Genomic DNA, 16,233 nt, shown 5'->3' on the forward strand with positions numbered 1-16,233 from the left:
TTGACGACCGATCTAATAATTTTTAAATGTCGTAAAGCAACATATCATGACTTTTGACGACCGAGTTAATAATTTTAAAATGTCGTAAAGCAACATATCATGACTTTTGACGACCGAGTTAATAATTTTAAAATGTCGTAAAGCAACATATCATGACTTTTGACGACCGAGTTAATAATTTTAAAATGTCGTAAAGCAACATATTATGACTTTTGACGACCGAGTTAACACTTCTTTTTTCTCAAACGACCAAATAGTTGTTGTTGTTTTATCTTTTTAAGTATTAATCTGCAACTTCTTGAATCTTCATTGTATATGTTCACAATAAATATATTCCATCTTTTCAACATTTGGATTATTTGAGTTATTTTCAAGTACATCACATATCGGATAAAATTTTGAAAGTCAATATTCCTGTTCTCGTATCACTTACATATAGATGAGAATGGATTGACGGGTTACATGTTTCTACCAATTAGTCATAACTAACCTAATGTTACATTATGTTTCTATCAGTTAGTCGTAATTAACCTAATGTTACATTATGTTTCTATCAGATAGTCGTAATTAACTAGACAGCTTCCCCGGAGCATAAAATTCCTCAGAAAATTCACAGAATATCTTTATAGGCACGACATGAGTGTCATTTTGTTTCTCTTTTTATACTATTTCAGATAATTCTAATTGAAGGATCAAAACTTATTGCATCAACGGTAGCTCAGAACGGCTACGTCTACGTCATCAATCGTATTATCTATCCACTTCCGGGATTGAATATCTTCAGTGACATAAAAGAACGTCCCAATCTCAGTCAACTATTGTCTTTAGTTATAAAGTCTGGGCTACAAGAAACTCTTGGTGGTAAGATTAACTCATTATAACGTTCTTTTCAGAAGTCATACTCAGAGTACAGAGGTGTTTACTAGGTCATGAGAAGCTTAATTATGACTATTAGTAGAATTTGCAATCTTAATAGCGAGATCCAATACGATTTGGTATTTTATTAAAGTACTAGCATTGACAGAAAACAAGCTTAATAAGACCTTAAGGACTTCTAGTTGAATTTATAATCTCAATAGCTAGGCACAATATAAGTTAGGATTTTACTAAAGTATTGGCATTGTCAGAAACCAGGCAGGGTGGTGTTACCTTTGAAAACGTTCGTCATATTATTATGAAAAAAATCGAACTAAGAAAGTTTACTTTTAGTGAAATTAGAGTTACATCATTGAATACACAAGGATTGTTTTAAAAACTTATTAAACAAACAGGAGAATTGTAATAATAAATCAGAAGATAGTAATTTGCCTAGATAATGTTAATTAACACATCAATACGTATTGATAAACGAGAGTGGGAAAAAACTTTCTTTCATGCACTTTCGTTTTTGATAGTTTAATGCTGTTGCACAAACCCAAAGAAACTGTTTATAAATTTCTCTGCTAGTTTTAATACAAAAATTCTTCCTTATAGTTCTTTGTTATTAAGCGCAAAGCTGCACAGTGGGCTATTAGTGTTGTGCCCAGTGTGGGCATCGGAAGCCGATTTTTAGCGTTATAAGTCCTCAAACTTACAGCTGAGCCAGCATGTGGCAATTACTCATATAGTTAAGCTTTATCTCGAAAAAGAAGCCTGACACGTCCTGGTGATTCACAAATAAATAATCTAAACACCATGTAACACACAGATGGTCAGAGCGCTTGACTCGCAATCTGCGGGTCGTGGGTTCGAATCCCCGTCTCACCAAACATACTCACCCTTTCAGCCGTGAGGGCGTTATAATGTAACGGTCAATCCCAAACTTTATTTGTTAAAAGAGTAGCCTAAGAGTTGGCGGTGGGTGGTGATGACTAGCTCCCTTCCCTCTAGTCTTTCACTGCTAAATTAGGGACGACTAGCGCTGATAGCCCTCGTGTAGCTTTGTGCCAACTTCCAAGCACCATGTAAAAGGTGGTATAGCATTTATCTGTAAACATAAAGGTGGTTGAATCGAATATATATTTTAAATAATGGCACTTTATCTCGAAACAGAAATGAGAAACTTCCGGTTAATTCACAAAGCAATCATCCAGGCACCATGTAAAAATGTGTATAGGGGGGTTGAATATATATTCACAAAAGTAGTACTGGACATTTGAACTTACAGTGTATATATTTCATTTTAGGAGACGGACCTTATACTATATTTGCACCAACAGATGAAGCTTTTGCAGCAGTTCCAGAAAGTGTTTTGCAAGAGTTGTTGTCCAACTCAGACGCTTTACAAGGTAAATTTTCCATTTTGATTTTTTCGTGACTTTTTCAGGCGAAAGTAATAAAACATATTTATCATTATTTATATAAATTTATTCAATATCTTTTCTTTCTTGTTTTCAGAGTTGATAATGAACCATGTAGTAGAGGGCGCACACTATAAGAAAGAGTTCAGCAATGGCTTTATCCTCCCAACATCTCGTGGTCAAAAGCTGCAGTTTTTCCTAGCATCGGGTTAGTGATATTTTCGAGACATATCGTAGATAATTACAAATTAAAACGTTATCACTAACCCTTTTATGAATCTAAAATATAAAACCGCTTGAAATTTTATACGTTATCACAGATATTCTACATTTGTTACACGAACTTTCAGATGGAGTTTACAGAGTCAACGACGCCAACATACAGGAATCTGACATTTCGACTGGAAATGGTGTCATACACGTGATAGACCGTGTTCTTTTCGCGCCACCAGTAACTCAGCCGGGTCCTGGAACACCAGATGATAGTCAAGTACAACAACAACCCCAACTTCCGGAAAAACCTCTATCTGGTCAGTCAAATCTCCCAACAACGGGTCCTTCTTCTGAACAGGAACATCCCCAACCAGGTCATGAAGTATCAACTTCTGGTCAGCCAGAGAAACCACCATCTCAGGAAGTTTTTGTAAGAACCGATGGTGGTCAAGTACCTTCTCTACCAAGATTGGAAGTTGAAGGTGTTCCTCCACCAACAAATACAATCCTTCAGGTCATTAAGATGCCTGGTCTCAATGTTCAAGGCCAACCAGTTAGTCTCACCATCTTTTACGAACTCCTTCAAAAATCGGGTTTGCTTGATCTACTGAGTGGGCAGGGTAAAAGTGCAATATGTTTCATTATTTTAATTAGTCATTAAGGTTTTCAAATTATATAAGTTAATTTAAGTTCACATGTGCAAAACTGCCAGTAAATATTTTTAAAAAATGAGGTACATAAACTGAAATTATTATCTCGTATTGATTTATTTTCACAAACATATGGTTTTCATTCATCAGATTACGAAAAGCCAGGTTAGCCGAAAAAAAACAAGAATATGTATATTAGTTGATAGAATAATTTTTCAACGTGTACTTGAGTAAATCCAATTTGGATATAATGAACATAAAATAAATCTTTTTTTCGAAATTCATTCTTTACTTGTGTTTACAGTAAACTATTTTACTTTATATTCCATTTTAACACATAAACAATAAATTTTTGTTACCCGTTATTTCTTTTAAAAGGACCTTTCACTGTGTTTATCCCAAATGATGATGCCTTTGCTAATCTTCCTGCTGGAGTTCTGGAGGAACTCCGTAATAATCCAGAGTTACTGCGACGTGTACTTCTCAGCCATGTAGTTAATCGTTCTCTCAACCCAAAAACTCTACAGAACAACATGATTGTTGAAACGAATAACAACCGTCGGCTCTTTGTTAATGTTCTTAATGATGGGAAGGTAAGTGTTTCTTTAATATAACGCTATAGCATACATTAATGAAATTAATTATGGAAACACACAACCAATACACATGGAGTAATTACAACTAGGTGCATAATTTATCAATGGTACAAACATTATCACAGAAAATACAAAGTAAAAGCGAATAAACTGTACAATGTATTAGTATTTCGTAACTGAATTGCACCTTATTTTCATGCTCCCATACAGTTTATCAATGTGTAATTGTTGAATATTGTTCCAATTGTCCTGTTATAACTTCCAACAATTCAACCCAGTTGTTCATGCTCCCATACAGTTTATCAATGTGTAATTGTTGAATATTGTTCCAATTGTCCTGTTATAACTTCAAACAATTCAACCCAGTTGTTCATGCTCCCATACAGTTTATCAATGTGTAATTGTTGAATATTGTTCCAATTGTCCTGTTATAACTTCCAACAATTCAACCCAGTTGTTCATGCTCCCATACAGTTTATCAATGTGTAATTGTTGAATATTGTTCCAATTGTCCTGTTATAACTTCAAACAATTCAACTCAGTTGTTTGTTTGCCTTTTTACTTTCTCATATTTTACGTAAGTCCATACAGTCTCGAAAATGTTCATTTCGGGACTTTGTGCAGGTCAAGCTAGGGTCGTGAGTATCCCATCGGCATCTTTACCACCCTGCTGTCGTTTTACCACATCTGTTACATGTATGGGATCGTTGGCTTTCTGGAAGATGAATTTCTGTCCATTGGGTATTTTTACTGAGAGAACTCATGAATCTGAATGCATTTGTTAACATTTAGAGAGCCACCAATTTGAAGTAAATCAACACCGTTGACTGAGATCCAGATCCAAACTTCAGTTGAAGCTTTACTATAAATATTGTACATTGACCGTGATCCGTTTTCCTTTCTACCATCGAACAAACTTTGATAAAACTTAGTTGAATGGACGGCAAGTGCCTGTTGTAGAAACACAGGTGTAGAGGATGACGTTTCGGAAGACTTCCGCCTTTCGTCTTCAGGTTTGCTTATTCCACTGTTAGTAGTAATCATAGTTAAAAGAGTGGTGACAACCTTTACATCCGTCGAAGGAAAATAACTTGGGGCTCTACAGTAATTAATCGCTTCGCAATACTCTCATCAGGCTAAACAGCCACCCACCAAAATTGTATGACCATTTCTAGCTAAGTGTATTGAGCCTTTCACACACATAGTAGACAAATCCTTTTGGTTTCGTTATCTCTTCCCAGAAGACGTTTTCAAGCAGGTACACGTCCATCATGGTAATGTCTATCTTACTGTTCTCGAAGTAACATTTACATTTGTACTTGTATCATGTACGTTGGAAAAATCATTTAGTTGACTGTTGTACACTTCATAACGTATCTTGGGGTACTTCATTTTTGGAACTTGGTTGGCTATTTTTTGGTGGGGGATATCTCCCCCACTTTTATTATCAACAGTGTTAGTTTCATGTTTCTTCTTTTGAATCTTACGGCAATTTTCAGTTGAAATATCCTTCGCTAGCTAAAACTTTGGTTTTTATATATTTGCCATGCGATATTTCAGTCATGTGAACCCCGGTTGGTTTCACACTACTACTGGGCATAGTGCGACTGCCTGTACTTTTACATTTATACCTTTTTCTCCAAACATTTTCCATAATTATTTCCAATATCGTTTATGTCACAAGTCTGTTTTCGAAAATCGTATGTATTTATATATATATTATAGAAACATGTTGTACACATTTTAGATTTAAGTTTCATATGTGGAATAAAAGCTTGTTATCATAAGGTGTTAGGATAACAGGAAGCCCCCAATGGCACAGCGATATGTCTGCAGATTTACAACCCTTGAAACCGGGTTTCGATACCCGTGGTGGGCAGGGCACAGATATCCAATTGTGTAGCTTTGTGTTTAACTTCAAACAAATAAACAAAAAAGTGCAATTATTATTATCATTATAGCACTAAATTAAATAAAACACTTTAACAGCAATATTTGATATAAATCACTAAACAAAAAAACCTGAGCATATCGGGAAAATAGGTTTCTTTCTTTAGTCGTGAATTCGCTCTTGTAAAAGGTAGAACTGGTTTCCGAAGACGCTCACATTATAATTTTTTATATGATATTTTTTCTTTAGTATCAGGTTTCTTTCTTGTTTTGTGATACGTCAAATTTGTTTTCCCACGTAATATGTTTCCGCATGACTTCCATTACATAACCATAAATTGTTTGCTATTAAGCATAAAGCTACACAATAGTTTTGTTTGCTTGTTTGTTTGAAGTTAAGCACAAAGCGACACAATAGGCTATTTGTGCTGTGCCTAAGCGGGTATGGAACCCCTATTTTTAGTGTTGTAATTCCTCAGACATACCACTGAACCAGCGGAGGGCGATTACGTAACAAAACATTGTATAGTGTTACATAGACAACTGAAGGTTTCTATCTTTAAATTTGTAATTTATTTAAATTAAATAATGTATATTCACAATTAAATAACTATTACGTAAACAAACAAGCAGGAAGGTTACAACTCTAACTCGAAGCACTTCTTTTTTAGCATTGTTTAGTACAATATAACAAATAGCAAAAACAAACTTGAAGGTGGTCTTCCACCAACAAATACAATCCTTCAGGTCATTAAGATGCCTGGTCTCATTGTTCAGGGCCAACCAGATGGTCTCACCATCTTTTATTGGAGTTGTATCTACTCAAATTTTTGCAGGTTCCGTAAATGAATGTTGTTATATACTGTTAACAACGCATTATCAGATAAGCGATATCCGCTTCGTAGAAATTAACCTATCGTAATACTAGAACTAAACGACCTTATAACGCCAAATTGTCGTATTTCTTTAACTGGACACTCAACGTTTCGCTTTACGGCTTCTTCGGGAGTGTTCCACTAAAACACAAACTGTAACTGACAGTACAAAGCTTCAAAACATAAATGTTACAGCTTCCTACATAGAACTTGTTGTATTGTCAAGTATTATTAATACAAATTAAACAACATTAGGTCTGTTGGCTAGCGTACCAAGGATCCGAGGTTGGCGCCCCGTTACTGCACTTTGGAAGCTTGAGTGTGCATTATAAGAGCGACAGTCAAATCCTAATTTTCAATTAGAGCAGCTCACAAGCTGGTGGTGGGTGGTAATGATTAACTGTCTTCTCTCTCTAGTGTATCGGTTCTTCAAAATTAGGGATTGTTAGCACAGATAGCTCTAGAGTAGCTTTGCGCGAAATTAAACAAACATAAACAGCGTTATAATGTGTGAAGAATAAAATAACGTAAACAGCGTTATAATGTATGAAGAATAAAATTACTAAGCTCGAAAGACGTGGATGTTGAGTAAAATTAATATCATTTGATCAACCTTTTAAAGGGTTTGTTTAGTAACTTGTATATTGTTGCAGTTAATCTTGATTGGAGGAGCAAAACTGATCGCATCAACGAAGGTTCAAAATGGCGAATTTTACGTCATCAATCGATTAATCTATCCCATTCCGAGAATGGATATATTCACTGAGCTAAAGGAACGCCCCACTCTCAGTCAGCTGGTGTCCTTAGTCATGAAATCTGGACTACAAGATACCCTTGTTGGTAAGTTTTTCACACGTTCATAACCTTGAAAAACAAAACAGAATATAGTTTTGGGTCGATGCTAGGATGGGCCGAGTACCCCCAGGTTTTATTCTAGCCCATCCAAGTTCACCATTCTTCCTAGCGGTTTAAAAATGATATTACCACTTTATTTAAATCGTATGATATTTATTTCAAATCGCTAAGAAAGGTCAACAAAATCTCCACTGTCCTCCCACTCTCCCAAGAGAGAAGAGCTGGAGCTGAGCCTGATATAGTTCATATTGAAACTTCATATGTAATTTTGACATTGTGGTTCTATAATTTGAAGTTCTTAAGATAATTTAATTTTCACTGGCTTCTGTGAAAGATTCTAATATTAATTTACTTCAAATTTGATACAGTCTTGTAACCAGTTCAGGAATAATCCTGAATACATTTATGCATGCATACAGATTGATGTGGCGTTCCGTTTATTTGCAAAAGCCACTTGCTAAAAAAAGATATAAATATTATTATTGTTAACTTGCTATAAGAATAATCCGAGCACGTGGAATAAAGCACGAAATGAAACACGTCAAATTATTTAAATATAAATTTTATGTCAGATAAAGTCGAAGAAGTCAATGGTAGTTAAAGTCTATTTTCTGTTTTTCTAGATAAATATACATTTGTAGTTCATGCCCTTTAACTGCCACAAGTTAAGAAAAATTGCGTTTTTGCTCGTGCTATTTCAACAGTCAGTATAGACTGAGATTAGTATTTACAATAACTTTTTCTGTAATGCAGAAACGCTGTACTAGCACGAACTTTCTATTGTTTTTTTTTTAAGATTACAACTTTACTGGTAAAGTATCCCTTTAAATACTCAAGCACCTATATAAAGTTATAACTGTCATGTTTTAATGACGCTCGATTACGTAAATATCATTAAAATAATATAATATGGCAAAATGTACGCCTGTCCATCGAGGTTGCACTTTAGCTAAGGCAATTTTTTCTACGTAGCTTTGTCCACTGTTTGGGCATTGGTTCGATTGGTTCAAAATTTACGTCTCTGACGGTGCAAATATTGAAAACGTTGCTTACGAGGAAGTTTTAAATATTTCCAATATGAATACGATAACCCTTAGTTTTAAACAGTTGCTTGGAATACCACAACATTTTGCCGAATTTCGACACGTTCTACTTGTTAAAATATATTTCCAGTGAGTTGAGTACCAGTAAAATTAAGTTTTCAGAATACAAGAGTGAAAATTTGTGTAATATATATGAAATCAACACACTTCCTCTGCACATTTAAAGCTATAATATATGCATTTAATTACAGGAGAAGGACCTTACACCATATTTGCACCGACGGACGAAGCTTTTGCAGCAATTCCAGAAAGTGTTTTGCAAGAGTTGCTGTCCAATCAAGACGCCTTACGAGGTATGCTCTCCAGTTACAGACACATATTTAGAAGAGTCCGGGAACATCACTATGTTTACAAAAATAACATTGTATGAATGAAAAAGCTTAGGCTAAAGAAAAGTTATTTTAATAACTAGAGCAGGTTATATTTCTGATATATTTAATCCTTTTTGACTTCCAATAATTGTATATTTTAATTAGTGAACTTTCTGACCTATTACATCAATTTAAGGGCATATCTACTAGTAGTTGCCATTTTGAAGTGTAAAATGATACTGATTTTATTCTTTTCAGAATTTATTATCAATCATGTGGTAGAGGGCGTTCACTATAAGAAAGGGTTTACCAGTGGCTTTATTCTCTTGACATCTCGTGGCAAGCGACTACAATTTTTCGTAACATCAGGTTAGTGATTAAAAGTGAAGATTCAGTATGAAAATGTTTGTTTTGTTCAGTTCTTACTAACTTGTCCAATGATTAAAAGAAAAGGACTAGAAACTTGTATTTAGAAAACATATTTAGTATATTTATTTTTCATAACCAAAGTATCCTATATATTTTACATTTGTCACGATATCTTTCACTTTCAGACGGAGTTTACAGAGTCAACGACGCCAACTTTACAGGAATCTGACATCTCTACTGGAAATGGTGTCATACACGTGATAGACCGTGTTCTTTTCGAGCCACCAGTAATTCAGCCGGGTCCTGGAACACCAGATGATAGTCAAGTACAACAACAACCCCAACTTCCTGAAAAATCTCTATCTGGTCAGTCAAATATCCCAACAACGGGTCCTTCTTCTGAACAGGAACATCCCCAACCAGGTCATGAAGTACCACCTTCTGGTCAGCCAGAGAAACCACCATCTCAGGAAGTTTTTGTAAGAATCGATGGTGGTCAAGTACCTTCTCCACCAAGACTGGAAGTTGAAGGTGGTCTTCCACCAACAAATACAATCCTTCAGGTCATTAAGATGCCTGGTCTCAATGTTCAAGGCCAACCAGTTGGTCTCACCATCTTTTACGAACTCCTTCAAACATCGGGTTTGCTGGACATGCTTAATGAACAAGGTAAAATACTCTAGTTTGGTAACTTCTTTGTACAATTGATTCGGTAAAATGAGTGTTTGTTTTTAAACGATATATATATACACTAATCTTACTAAGAACTAGCAAGTTGCTGTTTTATTTCAAGTAAGTTTTTTATGTAGATAAAAATGAGTTTTCATCATAAACTTTCTCACGACAATAACATTTACTTTGAGAGTTTGTAGCTAAAACAAGACAAATTTCAATAATTTACAAGTGATACCAAACTCGGCCTTTAGTTTATGTCCTGAAAAGCATATACTCGTAATTTTCGTGAAATTTTCCTGATATATTTAACCAATTATTCACAACCATAAGAACATATTTCTGTCAACAGGACCTTTCACTGTGTTTATCCCAAATGACGATGCCTTTGCTAATCTTCCTGCTGGAGTTCTGGAGGAACTCCGTAATAATCCAGAGTTACTGCGACGTGTACTTCTCAGCCATGTAGTTAATCGTTCTCTCAACCCAAAAACTCTACAGAACAACATGATTGTTGAAACGAATAACAACCGTCGGCTCTTTGTTAACGTTCTTAATGATGGGAAGGTATGAATTTGAAACTAATAAAGTTATTAACTTAGTTATTTTTCTTTCTTTTCTTTTTTGATTAAATTGCTATTTGATGATTAAAAGTTAATAAAGTATTTCTTTATAGCGAAAAGTTGCTATAAGTTGCACAAATTATTCTAAATTAAGTTATTAATAAGAAGTAGACTTTTGGAGCCCAAATACAAGAGCAAAACAATTCGACTGTAAAGTTTTTTACTGCGGATACTTCTGAAGATCAAACCCTGAACACAGGCCCGGCATGGCCAGGTGGTTAGGGCGCTCGACTCACAATCTGAGGGTCGCGGGTTCGAATCCCCGTCACACTAAACATGCTCGCCCTTTCAGCCGTGGGGGCGTTATAATGTTACGATCAATCCCACTATTCGTTGGTAAAAGAGTAGCCCAAGAGTTGGCGGTGGGTGATGATGACTAGCTGCTTTCCCTCTAGTCTTACACTGCTAAATTAGGGTGGCTAGCGCAGATAACCCTCGTGGAGCTTTGCGCGAAATTCATAACAAACAAACAAACAAACCCTGAATACAATTTAACGTGTGAAGCAACAAATAATGAAATATGTAAAGCAACAGATAAGTTAATGTGTGAAACGATAAATAATTTAATGTGTAAAGCAACAGATAAGTTAATCTGTGAAACAAAAGGAATAAATTACGTGTGAAAAAACAAATAGTTGTATGCGTGAACCAAAAATAAATGTATCAGTCATTCTGTAATTTAGGTGTGAGAACATCTAAATTGCTTCTGCTTGTGCCCTTCAAATTCGTTAAATTACCACAGAGAAGTTCATCCAGTACATGCTAACAAAACGTGCTAGTTAAAGCAGAACAAGTCAATGTATTTTTTCATTTTTTGAGAAATTAAATGGTATTGTTATTTTGAATAGACAACTGAATTGAAATTAAATTAAGTCAAAATTTTGGCAGGTTCGCGGAAATGAACTATAATTAGTTACAATACTACTAGAGTTCAGTTTCACACCAACATTGTAATAAAGCCCTGTGTTAATTCACGTTGTGTGTTTGTGTATTTGTTTGTTCATGAACTTCTCCCACAGTTTTGGAGCTACTACGACCAAACTGGGCAGGTGTATTCGTGGTAGCTCGGGGTGTCTTTAGAATATGGTTTACCCCCAATCCAGGGGCGTTTAAAATTTTATAAATATGGTTTAGCCCCCCTTTTAAGGGCGTTTAAAACTTTATAAATATGGTTTAGCCCCCCTTTTAAGGGCGTTTAAAACTTTATAAATAAGGTTTACTCCCCCCCTTCCAAGGACGTTTAAAACTCGGTGTGAAGGTTGCCCAGTCATGATAAGGTCCAGGAGTTAGTGTTCAGAATCTAGAATCGAATTTTGTGTTCCTGCTCCCTCCCCCTAAGGATTCCGGGGACGTCCAATTTCAAATTGTGTTCGTACTCCAACTCATAAACTAGGAGGTGTCCTAATGAGATTCTATTTCGAGTACGAACCTCCTTAAGGTAGCTATAGACCCCCTCTACAAAAGTGGGTTTTCGGGTACGAACTTTCCTTAGAATAGAAGTATGAGTAATTGAGATAAAAAGTGGGCTTAATGGGTATACTGGAACCTCTGTGATTCATGATGAGGCCTTCGAACCCCGTAGCTGGAGCACGATTATTCTATGCTAATAATATTAACTCTCAACTGGTTGGGTAGGGTCACGATGACCAACGTCAATTTTTCAAGTCACTATTCCAACTCAGCTAGTGCTGCTCGCTACCTGATATTTTCCGTAGTATATCCTCAATCAGTTCTTGATTGTTGAGCAAAGCAAATGTGCGTTCGTACTTCTCTTTCTTACTTTTGTAATCGTTCGTTTGTCGTGGGTCAGCCCCACCGTACTATGAAGATAAAATTTTTGAAATTTATTACACATGGGTCATTTTCATTCACCCTACCACTTATGATACAAATATTTTACCTCACCAGTTGGGAGTTAAAAATGAATTCGTGGTTTATAAATGCTCAACAGCGAAATCATTTGTTCGTTATCAGAAATGATTCGATACGCTTACATTGAGTTTATTGTGATGGTTATAGACAACTAACTCTAGAAGGCACATTTATCCTCGTTCCCGGTGCATTTCGGTTTGTTATAAATTATTATAATTATTAGTAAGGAATATCTGTATTTTTCAACCATTCAGTAAAAAATATTATTCTTTTACTGCCTTTAACAAAATTCCGTAGTTTTCCTCAACCTACTCAGCATTCAAGAAATGGGTGAATTATTCAACCTTTCACACATTCTACAAAACAAACATTTTATACGTCCTGAATAATCTCGTGTTCTGTTTTATTTCAGTTAATCTTGATTGGAGGATCAAATCTGGTTGCGTCAACTTTGGCTCAAAATGGAGAAGTGTACGTCATCAATGGCTTGATCTACCCAATTCCGGGATTGGATATCTTCACCGAACTAAAGGAACACTCCAATCTCAGCCAGCTATTGTCCTTAATCGTGAAATCTGGACTACAAGAAACCCTTCACAGTAAGATATTTTTTTGAAGGAGAAATAAAATATAGTTCGCTGAAGAAATTCTGCATCATTTATGTTTAAACATTATTTTACATTTCATGTTCGGTGAATTTTGCAAAGAATGTAATGTTACCTGTGATCAGTTTTAGGCTTAAAATGAAATAAGAAATGATCATTAACATGCATGTATTTGCAAATAATTACAGAGCTCCAGGTAAGTATGTGACAAACATCTGCAAGAAATCGAGTGTTTCAATAGCTCAGTAATTCAGTTTGTGTACATGAACATCCTGGATACTCTTTGTAATCCCTTTCATTGGATGCATGGATCCGAAGATTTGAAATTACAATTTATACATTTCATTTTTAGGAAATGGACCCTACACTGTATTTGCCCCAACAGACGCAGCTTTTGAAGCACTTCCAAAAAGTGTTTTGCAAGACTTGTTGTCCAATCCAGACGCTTTACAAGGTAAGACTCTTCAGCCAGTAAATATTGTATTCTTATATTGAGTATACTTCAAACATATTTTATACTAGTCAGAAAACAACGCTATATAAAAAAAATATTAATTTACGTAACACAAAATAGCTAATATCAGGTTGAATGATATTTTGGCGTAATAATAATAGCTTGTCTTGGCGTGGTATACAATACGTAAAATATCGGAACGTGTCATGTTCGTTTGTTGCGCATTCGTTGAGGAGTGTGATTTGCTACTGATTCATAAACTTCGGCAGATGAATAAATTGGTGAATGCTAAGTTCAAGTTCAAGCTCAAACATAATTAACCCAGTAGGCTGTTGCATTATCGTCTTGGCACAATCCTTGTTCAACGGGCTGGGAACGCATCTTTGTGAAGTAAGAAGTACACTCCATTTGTTATTCATTCTTCTAAAAGACCAAAGGATAGTCCTGCATCAAGAATGTTACCCACACCATTACTTCACTTCCAGTAATTTGCACTGTAGAAGCAAATTCGAGAGTTTCTTATAGTTTTGCACACCTATTTACTCTAATATCAATGAAGAAGAGGATGAAACGCTAGTCATCAGACCAGTTAGCACACTTCTAGTAATTTTGTTCTCCGTAGCTTAAAGTGTAATCTTAACCGAAGTTAACATTTTATGTTTCCACTGTAATAAGCACTTTTGTACTTGTTCTCGGCCATCATATGATCATTTCTGTAATGTTTTTTACATGGTAATATAGAGATAGTCAAATTTTGACAACTATTAAAAGGATCGGTTAAACTGGGATATAGTCTGATGTCTGCTGCATTTAAGAAGTCAGTTTACAGTTTCTCCTAGTAGCAAAAGTATTCAGTTCTAATTGCCATTGATATCAGATTCGGGTTGCCAATGTTCTTGAAAATCCAGACAAAAAAAAAGGTTTCCTATAATGAACTCTCAGATAAACGTTAACTTATTATCATGACCCTATCAAAATGCGAAAGGTCCCTACACTCTTGCCCTTTTTTCTTTCCTTTTTCTACAGTCTAAGGATAGTATAACAGGATCTCTGCATTTTATGCCTCAAGCAGTCACTCGACACATCACATAATAACACTGTTTCTGCTTATACACATAAATGGATTATTCTACAAATGTATTTTGAGAATCAATATAAAGTGGTCAGTGAGGGAACACTTGTGTTAACTTCAACTAACATTGATTTATGGGAATTGAAAGTTACATCTTTAATATCAATATTATATATTATCAGTTATTTATATTATTCGTTTTTACTAATAATTGTACAAAACTTTACAAACAAAATGTCAGTAGAATAATATCATATTTTGTTCTTTCCAGAACTAATAATGAATCATGTTGTAGAGGGCGTTCACTATGAGAAAGAGTTCACCAGTGGTTTCAATATCCCGACGTCTCGTGGCAAGCAGCTGCAGTTTTTCGTGACATCAGGTTAGGGATTAAAAATGAAGATATATTGTGAATACTTACAAACCCATAAGTTTATATTAATTTGTTTAAATATAAAAACCAAAACCTCTAGAAGAGTGTTACGTTATCACAGATATTTTATCTATATTTGTTACATTAAATTCAGATGGAGTTTACAGAGTCAACGACGCCAACATACAGGAATCTGACATCTCTACTGGAAATGGTGTCATACACGTGATAGACCGTGTTCTTTTCGCGCCACCAGTAACTCAGCCGGGTCCTGGAACACCAGATGATAGTCAAGTACAACAACAACCCCAACTTCCTGAAAAACCTCTATCTGGTCAGTCAAATCTCCCAACAACTGGTCCTTCTTCTGAACAGGAACATCCCCAACCAGATCATGAAGTATCAACTTCTGGTCAGCCAGAGAAACCACCATCTCAGGAAGTCTTTGTAAGAATCGATAGTGGCCAAGTACCTTCTCCACCAAGACTGGAAGTTGAAGGTGGTCTTCCACCAACAAATACAATCCTTCAGGTCATTAAGATGCCTGGTCTCAATGTTCAAGGCCAATCAGTTGGTCTCACCATCTTTTACGAACTCCTTCAAACATCGGGTTTGCTTGACATGCTGAGTGAAAAAGGTAAAAAAAAATTAAATTATTAAATTTCTTCCACTAAGTTTTTGTTGTTGCTGCTACCGTGGGGTTTTAAACGATGCAAAATTATGTTATACGTTAATATGGTGAATTAGAATTTGATAGTTTAATTGAATTAATATATGTGTGTTAGAAATCTATATATAGATATGAATCCGTCTGTCCGCAAAGCCCCTCCTACAGTTTAAGTCCGATTTGGATGAAACTTTGAATGAATTTTCAATTGGGTCTCTTATAAAAAGTTTTATTTTGTGCATGTGTCTATTTTGTTAAAGAAATATGTCAATAACAGCTTTATATCGCACCAAAAAATTAATATTATAAAATAGACCCTCGCTCAAATTTAAATAATAATAAGACCTTATTTTATAACATTTTTTCCTAAATCTCTTCCATAATGAAGAAATTGTACTTCTTCCAAATAAATAATGTACATTTTTTTTGTACAATTATTATTATGAACGAAATTAATTTATTTAATAAAACTTCCAAAACTGTGGTAATGTGAGTTTAATGCAGAATTTCAAAGTGAGTCCTCCTAGTGGAGAATCATGGTGATATTTTAGAAGGAATACGTCTTTTTTCTTCTGGAGAATCCAACCGTACACTATGAATTGAATTGTTCTGTGACCGAAAGAATCGCAAGTGCTTTGTATAACTTGCCCCTCAGTGGCACAGCGGTATGTCTGCGGACCTACAACGCTAGAAACCGGGTTTCGATACCTGTGGAGGGCGGAGCACAGATAGCCCATTGTGTAGCTTTGTGCTT

General features: G+C 35.3%; 2 protein-coding genes across 2 annotated transcripts in view; both read left to right on the plus strand.

Annotated features, from left to right (window-relative positions):
- LOC106460541 overlaps positions 1 to 9,466 on the plus strand; it is a 31,937-nt gene extending 22,471 nt beyond the window's left edge. Inside the window, exons 10-18 of the mRNA XM_013920258.2 lie at positions 675 to 861; positions 2,166 to 2,267; positions 2,377 to 2,487; positions 2,630 to 3,112; positions 3,521 to 3,735; positions 7,157 to 7,343; positions 8,653 to 8,754; positions 9,031 to 9,141; positions 9,327 to 9,466. Of these exons, the coding sequence (XP_013775712.1) occupies positions 675 to 861; positions 2,166 to 2,267; positions 2,377 to 2,487; positions 2,630 to 3,112; positions 3,521 to 3,735; positions 7,157 to 7,343; positions 8,653 to 8,754; positions 9,031 to 9,141; positions 9,327 to 9,370 (1,542 nt within the window). The 3' untranslated portion in view covers positions 9,371 to 9,466. The remainder of the gene's footprint in view (positions 1 to 674; positions 862 to 2,165; positions 2,268 to 2,376; positions 2,488 to 2,629; positions 3,113 to 3,520; positions 3,736 to 7,156; positions 7,344 to 8,652; positions 8,755 to 9,030; positions 9,142 to 9,326) is intronic.
- The window catches only part of LOC106460542, a 32,488-nt gene continuing 25,632 nt past the window's right edge, over positions 9,378 to 16,233 (plus strand). Inside the window, exons 1-6 of the mRNA XM_013920259.2 lie at positions 9,378 to 9,810; positions 10,166 to 10,380; positions 12,721 to 12,907; positions 13,266 to 13,367; positions 14,711 to 14,821; positions 14,967 to 15,449. Coding sequence (XP_013775713.1) covers positions 9,714 to 9,810; positions 10,166 to 10,380; positions 12,721 to 12,907; positions 13,266 to 13,367; positions 14,711 to 14,821; positions 14,967 to 15,449 — 1,195 coding nt within the window. The 5' untranslated portion in view covers positions 9,378 to 9,713. The remainder of the gene's footprint in view (positions 9,811 to 10,165; positions 10,381 to 12,720; positions 12,908 to 13,265; positions 13,368 to 14,710; positions 14,822 to 14,966; positions 15,450 to 16,233) is intronic.

The sequence above is a fragment of the Limulus polyphemus genome, unplaced genomic scaffold, assembly GCF_000517525.1.
Source record: "Limulus polyphemus unplaced genomic scaffold, Limulus_polyphemus-2.1.2 Scaffold792, whole genome shotgun sequence".
NCBI lineage: Eukaryota > Metazoa > Arthropoda > Merostomata > Xiphosura > Limulidae > Limulus > Limulus polyphemus.